The 19,649-nt window shown below is 40.8% G+C and overlaps 1 protein-coding gene across 1 annotated transcript; it reads left to right on the plus strand.

The window, feature by feature from the left end:
- The first annotated feature begins 537 nt into the window (after nucleotides 1–537).
- LOC102799276 (serine/threonine-protein kinase 38-like) lies at nucleotides 538–17,883 on the plus strand. The gene is made up of 14 exons (XM_006806471.3): nucleotides 538–902; nucleotides 7,704–7,843; nucleotides 8,295–8,346; nucleotides 8,436–8,558; nucleotides 8,658–8,741; nucleotides 8,834–8,957; nucleotides 9,037–9,191; nucleotides 9,303–9,405; nucleotides 9,519–9,580; nucleotides 10,324–10,441; nucleotides 10,966–11,089; nucleotides 11,517–11,612; nucleotides 11,706–11,797; nucleotides 13,972–17,883. The coding sequence occupies exons 2-14, from the start codon at nucleotides 7,710–7,712 to the stop codon at nucleotides 14,094–14,096; spliced, it is 1,392 nt and encodes a 463-aa protein (XP_006806534.1). The 5' UTR covers nucleotides 538–902; nucleotides 7,704–7,709; the 3' UTR covers nucleotides 14,097–17,883.
- Nucleotides 17,884–19,649: the final 1,766 nt, after the last annotated feature.

The raw sequence follows: 19,649 nt of genomic DNA on the forward strand, positions 1-19,649 counted from the left end.
AAACGTTGTCCAATAAAATATCCGTGTAGTTTCGATTAGTTCTACTTATATTTTGAATAGCAGTAACATTTCACTATGACTCAATCCTGCAGCTTTTTCATTTAGTCAACAATTAGAAACCTGATGCTTGTGTATTGATCACCAATGTGACCTTTTATTGGCCTTACATATCCTCCCATTCATACGGTATTTCATAATTATGTGTGAAGAACATTTTACGATAAAATGCCATTTAATCCTTGCAAATTATCAGAATAATAAAAGCTATTTTAGTAAGAACTTTTGCTAAGCACAACCAATAAAATTATGTACCAAAGCCTCCAACCGCTGGAAATTCTTTCATCGCTGCAAACGCTTGCTAGCTGGACCCGTCCCCGACTCTTGCAGGGCGGCTTGGATGCTCCTATTGGCCAATCTATCACCCTTATGTAGAGGCCACGTTTTATTGGGCAGAAGAAAACACGGATTCTTTTAGTCATCGCTGATTGGTCGGCGTTAGCGTCATTCATGCGCTACGCCGTTGCGTTGTCGGAACGTCTGACGAGCCCGACGGTCTCAGGAAGCAGCGGAGCTTATTTCATATTTTGTAGCCATAAAAGACCGAGGGGAACAGTGTATTTTTAGGGGGTCGGTTGCCACATGTACAGACAGTAAAATATTTTCAAATTATTTCGGCGTGGGGTATTTTTGCCGTCAGAGGTCTTTTGTTATGATTTGGGGTCAATAGCGGTGATGTTTACTGTGCAGCCTCTAAGGTTCCTCTAAGGGGTAGCCTATAACCAGAGCCTCTAGCTTCCAACTGCCTAAACAATTAGGCAGAAACGATATAAGACTTTTCATTTCTTCATTTGGGTCGTGGCCTGGCGGCACGCCAATAATTGACTCTGGAGCAGGACACGGAGGTAAGTGAAAAAGATTTATTGAAAAAAAAAACGCTGTCCATTTTTTATCCTGTCCGAATTGAATTTATTAATATAGTTGAACCTGCCACACAGACAGGCAAAGGGAATGTAGCAAATAGGTAGCTCGCACAGTATAGCGTCAAACAAGCTAACTACAAGAAAGAAGCGGTGAATATTCTCCCTAGTGTGAGGCATGCAGCAGTGGCGGACCTATGGTAGCTGAGGTCCGACAGGGTGGCGTCAGTGTAGGTGAGCCGGGAAACATTAGCTAAGGCAAACATGTGCATGTGTACATACCGGTAACTGGTCAATCGCCACATATAAAGGGTGAAAAGCTTAACAGCTGTGCCTTAAAAAATGCGATTTTTGCCATACATTTTGTTCACTTCTAATATGAACTGACTGCTCTCTCTGGTGGATTGGATTTCAGAATGTATTTGAGATAAATGCCCTTTTGTTAATACACCTTGCATACACAACTTGAATACACTTCAAGTTCCTGTTGCCGGGAATCATTTATTGAGTTTTTAACACACACTTGGCTGTTTAGCTTAAAATAAACTAACTGTTCAGGGGAACATATGCTTTCGCAGTTTCTCTGTGCGTAAGCACACATTTGTGTGTTGATTCATGACTGAGTCCTTTCATTCAGGAGGGAAAGGGTTTCCTGTCCACTCACTCGAGTGCTTTAAGGGTGGAGTGTGTGAAACTGAAGAATGTTTCACACAAAACTGAGAAATCAGTGGTTAACGGGTACACTGAGCTACATCTGTCCTGATTCTTCTTTCTATTCAAAGTAAAGTATTTCTCCAGAAACACCTGCAGCAGGCTGGATTTTAAAGTTCAGTTGTGCATCTAGGGTTATAGCTTGCCTGGTTGTATGACACTGGCTTCTTCTCATGCAGATAATCTCAAGCTGATCCACAGATCTCAGAATTCCATTAGGAAATCATTTCTTACTAACTAAAAATCATTCCTGTTGTTAGCCTTGAGGCGACTTTTGTTGTGATTTGGCGCTATATAAATAAAATTGAATTGAATTGAATTGAATTGTTCTGTTGGAGGTTTTTAGTACTTGAAAGTGTGGTCAAACAATCTGGCGGCTGCCAGTAACACTTTATTTTAAGTGTAAGAAGCTATGTATATATTATGTATTACTTGATTTGTGTAAAATGAATAGATGTTGCCATTGCTGGTGACCCAAGAACAGCCTGTGAACAGTTAAGGAAATGAGTCTGTGTTAGCTTGTTTGACAGAAATCTTCATTATTTTCTGATAATTATGGCTGCTTGATAGACTGGAAATCCTCATTAGAACTGGCTAAAAATAATGTTCCTATGGTTGGACGCTTTCATTGGGACCAAATGCTTTACTGGAGCCACTGGTGTATTTCAGTTCTGGTGGGCTGTTTTAGGCTGCATTCTTAAGTTTCTAAATAGCAAGCCCGAGTTGGTAATGCCTTCCTTATAAGTGCCTGAGTTGCGCAGCCGTGTTTGTTTAGCTGTGGGGTGGATCTGGTTATCTTCAAGCCAACTGAATCCCCTTTAGGCAGAGCTAAGGGCTGGCTGGCTCAGTTATGACGTAACAGTTTAAATGATGCCTCTTTTTCCACCTTGTTTGGAAAACCAGGAAAAAAAACTCCATGAGGGGAAATTCTGAGTCTCTTTTCACATATTACGAAAAGCACATCATTCCACTCATTTCCTTTCTATGTGGATAATCCAGGTTATCCAGTTTAGGTTGTGAACATTTATTCCTCTAAGATGGATAAAAAATAACAGCGCAATCAAACTAAATGAAAGAACTGAATATACCATTTGACTGTCATCAAGATAATTTAAACCTAACACCATGTTATCCTGGATTAGTTCTGCTCTATTCCAATAGCATGCAGGCTCTAACTAATATTGGTGCTTTTTCTGTCAGCACAATAGTCATGACACCATGATATTCTCAGCCAAGAACAAATTAAGAATGCACAATCTTTATTTTAAGCATAATAAGCATAATAATAATAATAATAATAATAATAATAATAATAATAATAATAATAATAATAATAATTTTTATTGTTATTATTATTATTATTATTATAGATGAATAGATAGCAAACAAGCTCTTTTGTATAACCCATTTGTGCCACCCCCAAGTGCTTACTTGGGGTTGGTTGTAGCTCAGGTGGTAGAGCAGGTCATCCACTGATCGGAAGGTTGGTGGTTCGATTCCTGGCTTCCCCTAGTCTGCATGCCAAATATCCTTGGGCAAGATACTAACCCAATGCATCCATCGGAGTATGAATGTGTGTGAATGTTAGCTATGAAGCACTTAGAAAGATGTGCTTGTGCGAATGGGTGTGAATGGGTGAATGCACAAGTTGTGTAAAGTGCTTTGAGTGCTCAGATGAGTAGAAAAGCGCTCTATAAGAACCAGTCCATTAATGACTTTAGTCGAACATACAGTGAAACTCCTGCTCCTCGTACACACTGGTGTTTATGTCTTTATGTGTGCAAAAGCAACTGTCTAAAATACATAAAATAATACTATGTTACTTTGTGACAATGAGCACTAAAGAAATGCAGCTGCCTTTCAACTGAGCGCGTCATAGGCGAGCTGCACCTTCACTATTTGAACCGCAGCAAGCAGCGGTCCTCGGTCTGCTCTCTTCTCTCAGCAGTGAACTTGGTCTGCTGGCAAACGAATCAGCTCTCTGTCTGCTTCAGGTTCTGGTTAGAGTGATGCTCCAGCTCAAATCGGTTCTCTCAGGCTGAACAAGGACTGCCCTCACTGATGTCTGTCTGATTGCAGAATGGGAATGAGATGGGAATGACCCAAGATAGCTGGTTAAGAGTGACCATTAGCTGTGCATATTGAAGCTCTGTATATGGCTCTCTATTTCATTGAGCCCTAAATACTTATCCTGTGAACACTTTATGGGAGACTTCAGGATAGATGTCTGCACGGCAGTAGTCATGACCCATGTTGTCTCCTTTAAAAAAATATGCAAACATATAATTTATATAAAATACACAACTCAAGGCCACATAACTTTGGAGGAGGGGTGGGGGCAAACTCTTCTATATTTCAAAATGTATTTCAAAATAATGAAATGGAGAGACTGCATAGTAGAAAGTGGTATACATACAAGCCCACAGCAAATGAGCAACAGCTTCTGCTGGGTTAATGCAACACCACTTGAACAAACCACCTGCAGACATGAAATACTACACCAGCTCATAATATTACTGGTAATTTGTTTACTTATTACTTATGGTTATAAATCTGTTGATTATTTAAGGCAGTGGTGCATAGTTGTAGTGTGGCAATTTTTTTTTGATTTCACAATATTTGGATGGACATTTTGACTACATGCAGAGGATGTGACCCCGTCCCTGTTTATGCATTTAAACGATAGCTCCGTGATAACCTACACTTAGCTAATACGGTATCCTTTTTCTCCAGAGTGCTCTTATCGTGTCAATAAAGTCGTCTAATGGTGGGGATAGGGAGGTATATGTCTATAATTCATGCACTTTCTTTTAAGTCCAGTCTTATTAAGTAAGGCCCAGCCATTAGCCGGCGCCTAATCATCAGTCAAAATCATAAATCTAGTCAGTAACTGAAATATTAGCTGCAGTCACACAAACTTGTGTCCCAGAGTGAGTGACCTCTAATGTAGTAGTTTCTAGTAGTTGCTGAGGTGGTGTGGTATCCACTTCTTTATGAAGAAAAGTGTGCTTGCAGGTAGAGTACACAGAGGTCCAGTCATAGCTGATGGAAACCTTAAAAAAGTTGCACCACATCTTGCCCACGTGAATGCACAAGTGTACGTGTGCTTGTTCAGGGTTGCTGTTTTATTGGTAGGCTGAGCTCCCAGCGTGTGCTGTGGTGCAGGTACATCAGCACAGACCTCGCTAACGCAGAAGCCATTGTTTGCTACCGGTCCAGTTTTCCTCCCAGTTTACAGCAGTGATTCAGGATTTTTCTCAGAAGTCAGGAAATGTCTTGTTGTTGTGGGATCGCGGGGCCATAACGGGAAAAAGACCAGTGACTAGACGAAACACGGGTCCTATCTTTTGCCTGCAGGGCTGTTTTATCTCCTTGTGAGCTAATCAAGCCCATTCATACCTTTTCTGATAGCGAACTGCTGAAATGTTTTGATGATATACACGACCCCCCTTCTTCTTCTTCTTCCTTCCTTCCTTTGTTACATAATATGTTCAGTCTGTTGTTTTTGTGTTTGTTTTTTTTATATTCTATGAATTTTGCTGGGGGAAAATCAAACTTCTTTCTTCTTTTTTCCTTTCTTGTGCTCTTTAGCATGATCATTTGTCTCTGATTATGTTTAAACTACTAGTGGCCTCAGCCTCACGTGCATGTATGTTTCTTTTGCTGCCTGAGCTTTTCATTCTACCCACATGAGGGCTTTGTAGAGAAAATTCTTCCCAAGTAGTTGAATGTTTTCAAGCTCTTTCATCTGGACTTAAGGCTACACTGCTCAGGATCTGTTCCAGAGCTGAACCCTTGGTATGAACGCACATTGTCACTTTTACAACACGCACGGGTTTGAAACAGTGAAGCCAGTGTTGGTAACACCTGCTTTTTCTATAAAGTGTGCTGTTGCTGCAGTTACACTAATAAACTGCTTTGGCTGATAAAGTGGACAATATGAGCTAATTACCAGTAATATTACACTGGTATCTATGGCACATGACACATGGCAAGAACGGCTGAAATGACTTAATTCAAGGATGTCAAACTCTTTTTAGTTCGTGGGCCACGTACAGCCTTCTTTGATTTTAAATGGGCTGGACCACACTCTACTGTCTGCCAGTGTAAACTACACATTTAATCCCTGAGACATTATAATTTAAGAAAAAGAAGTCAAGTTTAAATAGTGTTTCTATAATGAAAAACTTTTTTTTTGTCTATTACTTAATTACTCTGGTGTAGTATGAATGGCCATGGGAGAGGTCTTTATCAGCAGGAAAAGCTGTAAAACTAAAAAATACAGTTAAACGTACAAAACTTATGTCCACCTTCACATTTTATATGAATATATGTTATTTATGTGTTATTTAAACCTCTAAGACTCTGACTCCAATCCGGACCAGTGGATGATATGGAGTCAGAGTTTCGGAGGTTTAAATAATATATCCTCTTTGAAGTAGTGGCTAAACAATACTAGATTTGATGTTGAGAAATCCTTCCTACATTCTTAAATTTTAAAGTTTGAGCAACATGCCATAAAGGTAACTCTGTCACAGGCAGCATATTAGCAGATGATATATGAGTTGGGAAAGCTTGGTAGATACTCACTGTCACAGTATTAGATATGAAAAAGCAGCCTGAGGCATCACTAACATGTGCAAACAGCACAGGCTGTATCAAACAGAATCATGTGCTTCTGCAGTTGTTAGCCCGGCAACGACTGTAAACACTTTTGTGAGTTTCACGTAGTTGCTGGTAGGGAGCAACAGCAGTGGCTGCAGTGACTCAATACATGCTTGCAAAAGTATGGGTCCAGTTTACTGTTGGGAGCACATTGAGCACTTGTGAACATGTTTGTGTGTAAAACTTTAAATTCAAGAAATGTATTTGCCGCAAGCTTCCATGTCCATTACTTTAAAAAAGCACAGCCTTTTGAAAACGCCTCTTTGATACACCCTGTTTTCTGGAATTAAAATTACCATTGGAAAAATTATGCTGGCCACTGGTTACACAATAAAATACAGTATTGAACAATCTGCTTAGTTACCAATCATGGCGACAACACCTGACTCAGAAACATCATCCAGTCAGCTGCGGTGCTGCAGACAGGGATGAGGCTGTAGTGAACCAGTGAGTCGGAGCTGCTGTTCACAGACAGGGCTGTTTATTTTGGCGCATATGTGATAACACTTATGTGGATAGAAAGAATAAACTATAAATACTGGCTGACTGATGGAACGGTCTGGCTCTATTTTGACATTAGACCTTTTTTGTTTGCTCTAAAGCAGACACTTGGCACACCAGGAATAATGTTACTGTCATCCTTCTACATGTATTTATGTAGTGTAGTACTTTTATGGTAAGTCTGCTGTGACAGTCGTGGTGGTGTGCAATCCCTCTCCAGTTCATAGAGTATGTGTAATCGTACCTCAGATACAGGTGTGTCCACGCCCTCGTCGTTACCTGAGCGCTGCAGTATTTGTGGTGGAAACACTGTCATGGCCGTATATATAGAATACAGCACAGTTTGCAAACAGGATGGGCAGAGTGTAGCTTTTATAATCTGCTTATATTCTTTTCTATGAGAGTTACTTCACAAGCTGAATGCATGGAATGAAGACTTGCAAGGTCAAATTTTAGCAGAGGACCGAATCAACAGGCGTAAGAAAATAAACGGAGCATATTATATTGTTGTATTTGACTGTGTGGAAGCATAAAATTAGTTTAGAAAGCAGTCAGAGTGACAGTTTCAAAGGAAATTCCTTTGGACTCCTTTGTTTCTGTTATCTGTTATAGTTTATTGATTTATGTTAAAATTGAAAGGAAAAGAAAACACAGACAAAGAATTTCTGGGTGTGGTCTGTATCCTGGTGATATTTTAAACCTTCCCTGAGGTTACCTGCTGTCAGTCGAGCTCCTACCTGGCAGTGGGGAGAAAACTTTCGCGGCGCTCTGATTATGGAGTTTGCACATGTCTGTCTATATCTTTGGAAACGTTAGTGTGGAGTGGATAGTACAGATACTTCCTGCACATCAGCAGACCGATGTGCACAATCTGATCTTTGTTCTTTTATTGTTTCCGTTGTCTTGCAGGATAGTATGGCCATGACGGGAGGGACTGCAGCTGCCCTTCCCATGAGCAACCACACCCGAGAGAGGGTGACAGTGGCCAAGCTGACACTGGAAAATTTCTACAGCACTCTGCTCACCCAGCACGAAGAGCGTGAGATGAGGTACTGCATAGAACTTTTTATTCCTTTACTAACTGAGCATAATACCATTTAAATGCTTAGGTTATGCACGCATCAAGTGTCCCTCCGACTAACCACTGGAAAAGCTAACAATGCAGACACGTTTCATCCTAGGTGTGAACACAACACAGGGAATCTGACCACTTCTGTTCTCACGTTACCTGAGAGCCGATCTTTTGTCCAGGCGTCACAGTTCAGTGGCTCCTGTAAAAGAAGGCTGGTTCCCTGTTTACACCCCTGCATAAACTGTGAGGGGGATTCATTTTCAAGATTTGACACGTCCGAGGTCATCGAGTCTCTTCCTGTTTTTGTTTTTTGTTTTTTTTCCCCCCCCTTTTTTCATTTTCCCTCTCCACTCTAATTTGTGTATCATGAGGAAGCTTGTGTGTTATTTGCATTTTTTTTTAAAGGAATCTATTGTTTTTATTCATAGGCAGAAAAAACTGGAGAAGGCCATGGAAGAGGAAGGTTTACCAGATGAGGAGGTACAGTACGCTTTGTACTTTAGTTACATAATTCCTACTTTTCTCTTTTCGTTCTTAGACTTATTCACAAATCTGTGTTTTCTTTACAGAAAGTAATGCGGCGCTCTCAGCATGCCCGAAAGGAGACAGAGTTTTTACGACTGAAGAGGACACGACTCGGTTTGGATGACTTTGAGTCCCTGAAGGTCATTGGACGAGGTGCTTTTGGAGAGGTACATTGAAACAAAAAACAAAACTCGAGCCTCCAGGATTGTGGGACTGTAACCAAAAAGGTATCTCTTTGTGATTTTGACTGATGCTGTGTCCCTCAGGTGCGTTTGGTACAGAAGAAAGACACGGGCCACATTTATGCCATGAAGATTTTGAGGAAAGCAGACATGCTGGAGAAAGAACAGGTAATGCGTTTGCCTGCGTCACAGTTCTCCAGGATTATAAGGCATACTTGTTCTGCTGCATTTAGGATCCTGTATCTGCGCTCCCCCCGTAGGTCGCTCACATCCGGGCAGAGAGGGATATTCTGGTCGAGGCGGATGGTGCCTGGGTGGTCAAGATGTTCTACAGCTTCCAGGACAAGAGAAACCTCTACCTCATTATGGAGTTCCTGCCTGGAGGTTAGTACTGGGAAAATCCACAGACCATCTCAGGTCACCTGATGTTAGGATCTCAGATCTAAAAGGACCTTTTTGCCAGGTGACATGATGACACTTCTGATGAAGAAGGACACTCTGTCTGAAGAGGCCACTCAGTTCTACATCGCAGAGACAGTACTGGCCATTGACTCCATCCACCAGCTGGGATTCATCCACAGAGACATCAAACCGGACAACCTGCTGCTGGACTCCAGAGTGAGAACAGAAACACAAAAGCACAAGCAGATTCACAGAGACGTTTCCAGATTTCTGATATCATAATCTGTAAGATGCAGATTCCTTAATTAAATGTTCATTTGCTCACAGGGACATGTGAAACTGTCAGATTTTGGCCTGTGTACTGGGCTGAAGAAAGCTCATCGCACAGAATTTTACAGGAACCTGACGCACAACCCGCCCAGTGATTTCTGTGAGTCACGAACATGACATCCTCAACAAAATAACATAATAATTCTGGCAAAACTATTAGAAACAAAACTTTTCATGTAATTATTTTAATGGTTGTTTTTCTTTATTTCTCAGCCTTTCAAAATATGAACTCCAAGAGGAAAGCAGAGACCTGGAAGAAGAACCGGAGACAGCTGGTATAATTTTGGCATTTTACTAGACAAATTATAAGAGAGAGGAATGGCACTCCTGAATTGAAGTCAGAAAATTGACTGATTGTGTCAAAAATCGTATTATTATTAAAAATTCTATAAAAGCAGAAGTTTTGGCAGCTTGTTTGCTTGTAGGATGGTGAAAACCAGGCACAGCATATCAGCACAAACATCACACGCCAACTGTCATGAATGTTAAAGGAGGTGTGATGTGCAGCCACAGTACCTGCACACCTTGCAGTCAATGAGTGGGACTTGAACTCCTTCGTATACCAGAGTGGAGTCAAAGTTTGAGCTAACTGGGTCATACAACAGGATGATGATCCCAAAGGAAAAGAATCAAGGTGTTGCAGTGGCTCAGTCAAAGTCCAGACCTCAGCCTGATTAAAATGCTGTGATGGGATCTAAATAGAGCTGCACATAAATGAACAGAAGCAATGTTATAAAGAGTCAGACAAAATTCCCCTACAACAATGTTAGCGACTGATGAAGTCATACTGAAAATGAGTACTTCAACTTTTTGGAGCTAAAGTTGGCTGTTGAATCACAGGGATGTGAAAACGTTTTTTTTCACATGACTGTAAATGAGAAGCTTTCAAAGAAAAGAGTAGGTGTACTACAGACAGCAGAATAATAAAGAAAGCATCTCCCTGTAACAGTAAACTTGATGTTATTGTTTCTACGTTTCAAAGTAAAAACCTTCACCTCTCATCTGGTGTGACTTTCAGGCTTATTCCACTGTGGGAACGCCAGACTACATCGCTCCTGAAGTGTTCATGCAGACGGGGTACAACAAACTGTGCGACTGGTGGTCTCTGGGTGTGATCATGTATGAGATGCTCATCGGTAAGCATGACACACGCAGAGGGCACCAATATAGGACGATTTGAAGAATTGCATTTACACAAATACAATTTTTATGGGCGTTTATGTAAATTGATAGCCTACAATGTTATTATCAAACATCTGCTGTCAATGGCAAAAATGCAGTATATGGAACTTTGTGAGCAGGATTTCCTGAACTTACAGAAAGTACTGGAACCTGAGCAGGAACTTTTTGTGGGAAAAAAATAATTTCCCTGAAACTTTATTTAGATCCAGGTCCCTGTGATGGAAATGTAGTGATTCTCGTAAGTTTCTGGTTCCTTGAAAAAGTTCCTGCTGTGAAAAATAGCCACTGTTGGGTTAATATTTCAAAGACTCTTTCATGCTTTGCAACTTTTAAATGGATGTAAATAAAAGAAAAACTGAAGTACCCACAGGTTCTTGCCAGACAATCATTAACTCGGCCGGATTATCCTGTCAGAAGAGTCAGTAATATCAACTGCTCTGCCACAGATGTTATAACATACTTGTTGGTTCTTTATCAGGTTATCCGCCCTTCTGCTCAGAGACACCACAGGAGACGTACAGGAAGGTTATGAACTGGAAGGAAACACTTGTCTTCCCACCTGAAGTTCCCATCTCAGAGAGAGCCAAAGACTTGATATTAAGGTATAAACTGTATGTTTGGCTAGACTGAGCCTTTATTCTCAGAGGAGAAACTACAGCTTGAGCTGCTTTTCTTTCCCTTCATTTCACTGTAGTCGATCTGGCTAACTGTGATGATAATTAGAAGCTAACAAATGCGTGATTTCTGTCATTGAAGCTTCAACACTTTTTTTGGGGTCATTTTCCTGCCTGTGTGTTTTAGATATTCAGAAAAAATTTAAAATTTTACACAAACTTGCAGCACAAAGAACAACTTTGGTTCTCGTGATGATGACTCTGATGGAAGCTACAAGCCAACATGTGTGGGTTAAGCAGTAACATTGTTCCTTATTCTGCAAGTACTACTGGGGATGTAACCTCTTCAGATCTCTTCCTTGTGAAGCTTGGAAGCAGGTGAAGTTATGCCAAGAAAACCTCTGCTGTGTTTTAGGTTTTGCACAGATGCAGAGAACCGGATCGGAGCTGTGAGCGTGGACGAGATCAAGAGCCACCAGTTTTTTGAGTCGGTGGATTGGGAGCACATCAGGTACAAAAGAGCATATCTGCTGCTTATGAATGCAGTCCCCTCGGGAAAGTGAAAAACGCAACGCATCTTATTTCTATTGATGATTCTCTACAGGGAGCGGCCAGCCGCCATCTCCATAGAAATCAAAAGTATTGACGACACCTCTAACTTTGATGACTTCCCTGAATCGGACATCCTTCAGCCAGGTTTGTTTTCCGAAAGCTTTTCTGTCGCCGCTAGAGGAAAATCCTGATTAGGAACACTAACTAGCCTTTCGTCAGATTCAGACATAGCATGACAAACCACAGATGAGTCATTGCAGTTCTCAACAAAGCAGAAGTTGTAGTCCAATTAAACATTTCATAATTTCTGTAAGTTCTAAGAGACAACTGTGTTATATCTGTCTTCCACCTTTCTGTATTTCCTGTCATAAAGCACCCACGCTACAAAAATGTTGCGATAATGTCTGAAGCAAAAATAAAGACACAATGCAGTAATTTTTTACATTTACTTTATTGATCCTATAACACGGTAAATGGACTGATTCTTATATAGCGCTTTTCTACTCTCTCGGAGTACTCAAAGCGCTCTATACAACATGCCACATTCACCCAATCACACCCATTCTCACAAGCACTTTATCTATACTTAGTGCTATCTAACTACATTCACACACATTCATACTCCGATGGATGCATCGGAGAGCAACTTGGGGTTAGTATCTTGCCCAAGGATACTTGACATGCAGACTGGAGGAGCCAAGGATCGAACCTCCAACCTTCCGATCAGTAGGTGACCTGCTCTACCTCCTGAGCTACAGCCACCCTTATGTGATGGATTGTCCATGACTAGAGCAGTTTGTTCAGTCCCCTCACTGACTTAAATGCCTCCATATTTTGGCCAATGATGGTGCTGGCTTGGCTAAGTTTGTCAATCCTGCTTGTTAGGAAAATGACACACAGTCCTGGTTGGGATGCTGGAATTAGAAGTTTAAATAGTTGATGCCATTGATGTCATCCCCATGTGGATCTCAGTGCACATGTCAGTCTGTAGTGTCAAAGCAGCCATGCACGGCCTCACCTTGGCAGCTTGTTGACTCCACCGCCCCACAGAATTGGTGACAACAAGGAGTCTTTGAACTGCAGGGACACACTGAGGTGTTAACAGGACCAGCTTGTGGGCTGATCTACATAGTGAGGACCGGGCAGAGTTTGTGTTGATACACAGACGGTCCAGAGTTTTATTGTCGTGTGTTTTACAATCGACATACTACTGAGAAGTTGGAAGAGTGGGCACGGTTAGTCATGGTTAGTTGTCACTGATGGTGATGAAAATCTCAGAGTGTAGAAGGAGCTGGTTTGGAAATACAGAACCATTCCTCTCAGTGCATTCATGTGTTTGGAAAAGGACATGGATCAAAGGACTGGGTGTTCATTCTAAACAATTTCAAATTTCAATGGGCTGACCACAGAACAGCTTTGCACTCTAAATGTGCGTTGGCTCAGGGAGAAGTTCCAGGATCTTGCTCACCTATAGCTTCTTCTTTGAGAGATAGAGCTTTAACCTGTATTTGTGGATGGCATAGTGAACTGTGTTCAGAGACGATGATTTCTGGAAGTGTTCCTGAGCCCATGCAGTGATTTCCATGACACAGTCATGCCTGTTTTTAATGCAGAGCTCCCTGAGGGCCATGTGCATCCACTGTTGATTGTTAGCCCCGTGCACACAGACATTTCTCCAGATTCTCTGAATCTTGTGGTAATATCATGTACTGTAAATTAGATATTCAAAGTCTTCACCGTTTTACTGAACTGTTGCCAATTTACTCTGATTACTTGCAAAGTGTTCCTCCAACTGTTTCCTTTCAGTGCCATTTACGTTAGTTGCCCCGTCCCAAATATTTTGAGTAATGTTGCTGCCATCAAATTTAAAATGCGTTAATATTTTTCATGAAACACTAAAACATCTCAGTTTAAACATTTTACATGTTTCATATGTTCTAATGTGAGTAAAATGTGGGTTTTTTGATATTTGCAAATAATTGCATTCTGTTTTTATTTATATTTTATACAGTTTTTATGAGCCAAAAGCTTAGGCTTGAAGGTATGTGATTCAGAGTGAATATCTCTAAAATGGTCAGCAGCTTCACCCACCTGCTGGTCAGACCTTATGTTTGCAAAGGGCAACCAGTCAGAACACAGCTGGATTAAAAGGAAGAAGAGCTAAAATGGCTTGTTTCAGATACAGACTGAGGGGCTCAGTCTAAATAAGTCATATTTTATATTGTAATGTGTTAAAATATATGAGGGGGGTTATCATTGCATAGTCTGTGGTGCCCCCAAGTGGTAAATTGATTTTATTGTTTGTCTTTTTGAAACAGCTAACGCAACGGAGCCAGACTTCAAATCAAAGGACTGGGTGTTCCTCAACTACACCTACAAACGCTTTGAGGGCCTGACTCAGCGAGGGACCATCCCCACATACATGAAGGCAGGGAAGGCTTGACGCACTCAAACGGGTGGACGGTGTGGTGGAGAAAAATAGACGTTTACGGACACAGGGTCGGGCCCTGGAGCCCCGCTGGTGCTGAAGGCTGCGCTGTCAGCCTCTCAGTCTAAATTTAACCTTCATCATAAGTTATTTAGGTCTGCTCAGCCGTGGCAAGTAAGCCAAGAACTCGGAAATTAAAGAGCATTACCGCATTACCTCGGTTGTTGATATTGTATACACGTGCCGTCTTTAGCCATAGCACTCAGGCCAGCTCACTAACTAGGACACTAAATCAGCATATCTGCATGTTCAGCGGCATACTGCTTCTGGAGAAGATTTTTTTATATATATATATACACGAGAACAAGGCTTGAATTCAAATGACTGCTCAAACTTTTTAACATAAGTTTTTACACTGGTGGCTCGTCAGATGCAAACTGCATTACTGATATTGAAAATGAGCTCTATACACTGTAGTCAAACTCTGGATGATTGGTAAAATCAGGAACCCCTCACTTATTGTAGCCAATACTCTGTTATCAAGTTCCAGCATGATTTCCAGTGTTTTTTTGCTGACTTTCCAAAGTGTAATTAAGAGTTAACCCCAACTGAAGAATATAGGAGCCAACTGTCTAGTGGTCAAACAAAAAAAAAAAAGTTTTTGTAGAACTAAAATATTAGCTCACAAAGTTGTAATGGATCCCAATTAAAGGTCAGTTGGTATCAAAACTGTAAAACAGCTTAGGTTAACAGCACAAGCTATGTGTTTGGATAGTTGTAGTTTGGATAATACTAGCTAAACGGTGCTGCTGGCTCAAGGTATAGTTGGTCCAACAATGATTGGACAGGTGTAACATCGTCTAGTGTCATCATCGGGTCAAAGTTTATGCGACAGAGGCCTCTAAGTTAGCGATAGCTGCAGCATTCTCACAGTCTCAGCTTTGCTGTCTTATTATGCTAATTAGCAAATGTTAGCATGCTAATACACTAAACCACTGTGGTGAACACGTTAAACATTTTAGCATTGCCACTCTGATGTTAGCATGTAACACCACTGTAGAGCATTCTTTACACTTAAAGTGTAACAAAAAAATTCTCACTCTATATAAAAAGTGACTTTGCATTCACAATCTAGCTGTTAGCCTTTAGCTGTTAGCCTGGTTCAAAATCAGTAGCATCAAAAGGATAGAAAATCTAGAAGAAATGAGCAAAAAACTCAAATCATGCTGGAACCATCCTTTAACCCTCGTGCTAGTGAAACAGTGTGAGTTTGTGGCAGCTCAGCGGGGGGAACCCAGCCTGCAGCGTCGTCTCAGCACAGTTGCTTTTCTCGCATAAGAACAGCTTGTTGCCAGGAAACAATGAAATGCAGTTTACCCTGTGCTGGACATCAGTTTCTGCAGCGTGTTGCCCTATTTGCATTGCCAAACAAACTGCTGAGCGTGCCCCTTCTGATCTGAGTTTTGGTCAGATCAGTGCTAAAGTACTTGTTATTTCCTCTGATTTATTTGAAATTCTGATCAGTGCACGGGCCAATCGCTTCTTTTCTTCTTAGGTCGATAAAACATGCAAAGTGCCTTTTCATAGAGCTGATAAATATTTAACCAGATATATAGGTGAGACCAATAAGACGGCATTCATTATAACCAACTGTTTTGACTCAAAGTGGACAGGAGTAAGCGAAAACACTGATGTTTCGATTTGATGTGTCTGCAGAGTGATAAGGCATATATGTGGTGATAAAGCAGTAAGAAACAACAGGACTATAGAAAAGCAGGTGGCTTATAGGTTAGATAATAAACGGGAGACTCATAAAATATGTGTCAAGGAAAACACAATGAACAGTTTGTCTTTGTTTGACAAGTAAGGATGAAAGTTGTAGATTAACACAGTGGATCTTTGTGTATTCAAGTTCCTGCATTTTTTTTTTTTAAATGTCCAGAAAAGGAAACCTTTTACCATGAACAGCAGATCTGAGGCAGTTTTCTCACTTTCTCAACAAGACATTTAAGCTTCATGTGTGCTCAGAGTTGGGACAAGGCACAGTGCTAAAAAAATGCTTACCAAAGAACTCTGACCGTCACAAATTCACATGTAGCCGTCGCTTGCTGCACTTAACTTAAAACTACCTGCAAAGAAGGGAAAAAAAGGGTTCCAGGAGAGCTAAACTTGGTCATGGAATAAATTGCCATTTCTATTTGTACACATGTGAGAAAATGAATGTGCGGGAGATTGATGTTTCTCAATTAGGATGTCTATAGGTTCACCCGCAGGGAAGGGAAATCTACTGAGGACTTTACCACAGTTCAGCCGTAGCCATCACAGGAATGAATCCTTTATGAAACTGAAAGCGTTCCTTATTTCTGAGGGATGACGGAGACAGTGCGTCTACAACTGATTGATTTCATTTATATTTTTTCCCCTTCCCCTTCAAGCTAGTCCTGCTGAAAATGTGATGACACATATGATGACTAATGAAGGATTTTGAGGGCAGATGCGTGTATATTTTTTCTGTTATTTATTATTTCCTTGTTTTTCATTAAAATGCTGATGAATTGGATTCATTGAGAATATTCAGTATACTGAAAAAAGGATGTTGTTTTTTTTTTTTTAAATGTTGTTTGACCTCAAATGTAAAGGGGTATTAAACTTGATGCCAGGATATACTGTAAACCTGACATATTCTATAATGCAACATATGATGTGGCGTTTTTCTATCTCCCAAAGCTTGTGTCTTCCAAACTCTGTACCGCCTGTTTTTAAAGTTCATAGTCTGGTGACATCACTGTGACATCATCAGAGTAAAGTTTTCAGACTTCTCCCTCTAGAAAAACACCAGACTACACTATATTCCTGTCCATAAAGGGAGGCTAATACACCCTATGAAAACTGGTGATGCCCTTGAAACACAAGCCAAAACAATCTGCATCATATCACACAGTCAACCCTACGGACTGTTTTTAATTGACATGAATGGGGCTAAGACCTGGGTACAACAGGTCAGGAGCAGGACCCCTACATTAGAAGCGGATTGTGTTTGCTGATGGCTACTGCTGCACATTCAAGGTTCTGTCTAATCACTGGAATGCTCTGATACAACCTGGGTATCAGCGCCCGAGAGCTGTATTCAGAGCTTCCCGTTTCACAGCCAAACAGTAGAGGTTGTTCATGGTAAGCTAGTCTGTGAGTGTGTGTGCAACTGCACGAGTGATTAAAAATGCAGTTTTTGTTAAGTAGATACTTTCTGGTGTTCAGTGTCTTAACTCTGTTTTGTGATAGATTTTTTTTTTCTTCTTCATGAAAACTGAGGGTAAATCTTCTATTGGTATCCATACAATTCTTATATATACATGATGACTTGAAATCCATTACTGTGTCACTTTATCTAAAGGGAATAGAATTATTGTGACTTTTTCACGAGGTCGAGTTTATGAAATGTTTCACTTTTATTGTTCATTAAGCCAGACAATTTACTTCTGATGGACCAAACCAGCCTAGACGACTCAGCCTTGGTGTCAGACACGTCATTGTTGCCCAATGTTTCAAGAAATATATTTAACATTGACTAAGAAAGCTTCCGAGTGATTTGGCAAATAATTTGAAATTTTCCCTTTGATGAGGCAAATTAAGGTTCCACCCTCCACAGGCCAATACTGTGTCGTGCGATATTTTGTGTAATGATGTGTACATATTGTTGTAGACACTTGAAGGCAACTGTGTGGAGTTGAAGAGGAAATGTTCATTAATATATTCATTCACATCATTGAGTTTTTATGTTGATAAAATGCTTAAAATAATAAAATTAAACACTTCATGTCTTAAGATTTCTTCGATGTTTGGGGGGGTCATACTGGATGATAAATGAATGCTTGAACTCTAATCAGACTAAAGTGTGATCACAGATTGATAAAAATGGATTGTTAGTGTTTATTTAAACACCTAAGGCTAAAACAGCCGGGCTTCCAGTGTGCTGCCTGTGGAGAAGGCTGCAAAATGACTCTTGAAGAACATAAGGTGTGCTTCTGTCTGTGATTACGAGGACTGTAACTTTTGCAGCGCTGACCTGGGTCATCGTTTTAAGTTACAGCACTGAGCGGGTCACTGCACATTGGATAATCAGAACTTTCAAAACTTGAACTTCAAAAAGACATTTCCATCAAACTCTTATAATATATAGAGCAGGCGTAGGCAACTCGAGGCCTCGAGGCCTGCAGGTTTTATATGTCACTCTGGGTCAACACACCTGAATCAAACGAATAGTTCATTACCAGGCCTCTGGAGAACTTCAAGACATGGTGAGGAGGTATTTAAACCATTTAAATCAGTTGTGTTGGATCCAGGACACATCTAAAATCTGCAGGACACCAGCCCTTGAGGCCTGGAGTTGCCTACCCCTGATATAGAGGCACAAGCAGTGTCAATCCATTGTCTTCCTGCTATGATTATTGCCGCTACTAGAGGGAGCTCTTGTTGCGGCTTTACTGCTGATCAAAATCTTATGAATGGATGTTCTGGTTTAGCTAGCTAGCTACTGAAGCTACATGTTGTATACATAGCTGTTTACATTCACTGGGCACTCTGTTCCACCATATTCAAAAGGTGCTCTATTGGATTTAGATCTGGTGACTCTGGACACCCTAAGGGTATAATAAGCTCCCTTTTATCGCCAAGAAACCACTTTGAGATGTTCTGAGCTGCTGATGTGTTGCATTATGCTCATTTGGTTCTGAGGTACCCAAAGTTTGCCAAGAAGAATATCCCCACACCCTGAACCACTGATACCAAATCCTGACCCTACCCTCTGAATCTGGCAACAAAAATTGAGACGCATCCTACCAGGCAATGTTTTTCTCATCTAATATTGTCTAATCTCGGTGGAGGAGTGACACCCAGTGTGGTCTTCTGCTGAAGCCCATCTGCTTTACAGTTTGATGTGCAATAGATTCAAATATGCTTGCCTACACACCTCAGTTGTACCGAGTGGTTGAGTTATTGTTGCCTTCCTATCAGCTTGAAGCAGTCTAGCCATTCTCATCTGACCTCTGATATCAAGAAGACACTTTCACAATGAGAAATGCTGCTCACTAGACATTTTCTCTCTTTCAGCCCATTCTCTGTAAACCTTACAGATGGCTATGCGGGAAAATTCCCAGCAGATCAGCAGTTTCTGAAATACTCAGACGTCTGGCACCAACAACCATGGCACGTTCATAATCCCCTTTTTCCTCGTTCTGATACTCGCTTTAAACTTCAGCAGGTCGTTGTGACCGTGTCTACATGCCTAAATGCACAGAGTTGCTGCCATGTGTTTGGATATTTAGATACTTGCCACCTTAAAGTTAACTTTAGGGATGTATTGAACAGCTTTTTGATTGCACATTTAAAAGCAATCTTTCTAAATCTGGTCTATTTAGATTATTTTGCAGGTATATTATTCACGAACAGCTTAAAACATAATGATTATTGCTCACTTAACTGTATGGGGACTAAAAATAACATTTGTATTTGCTTCATTGTACATTTTATGTTTTACAACCAGTGATGCAGATCTCCCCTGCCATCCCACCA

This window comes from Neolamprologus brichardi, chromosome 17, assembly GCF_056152115.1.
Source record: "Neolamprologus brichardi isolate AB-2024 chromosome 17, ASM5615211v1, whole genome shotgun sequence".
In the NCBI taxonomy this organism is placed as follows: domain Eukaryota; kingdom Metazoa; phylum Chordata; class Actinopteri; order Cichliformes; family Cichlidae; genus Neolamprologus; species Neolamprologus brichardi.

What these genes read in the sequence shown, in the direction of transcription:
- LOC102799276 (XM_006806471.3), top strand. Translation starts at nt 7,710, where the DNA reads ATGGCCATGACGGGAGGGACTGCAGCTGCCCTTCCCATGAGCAACCAC. An exon ending in GACGAGGTGCTTTTGGAGAG is followed by an intron (nt 8,559 to 8,657) that starts GTACATTGAAAC and finishes TGTGTCCCTCAG; the next exon opens with GTGCGTTTGGTACAGAAGAA. An exon ending in GCCAAAGACTTGATATTAAG is followed by an intron (nt 11,090 to 11,516) that starts GTATAAACTGTA and finishes GCTGTGTTTTAG; the next exon opens with GTTTTGCACAGATGCAGAGA.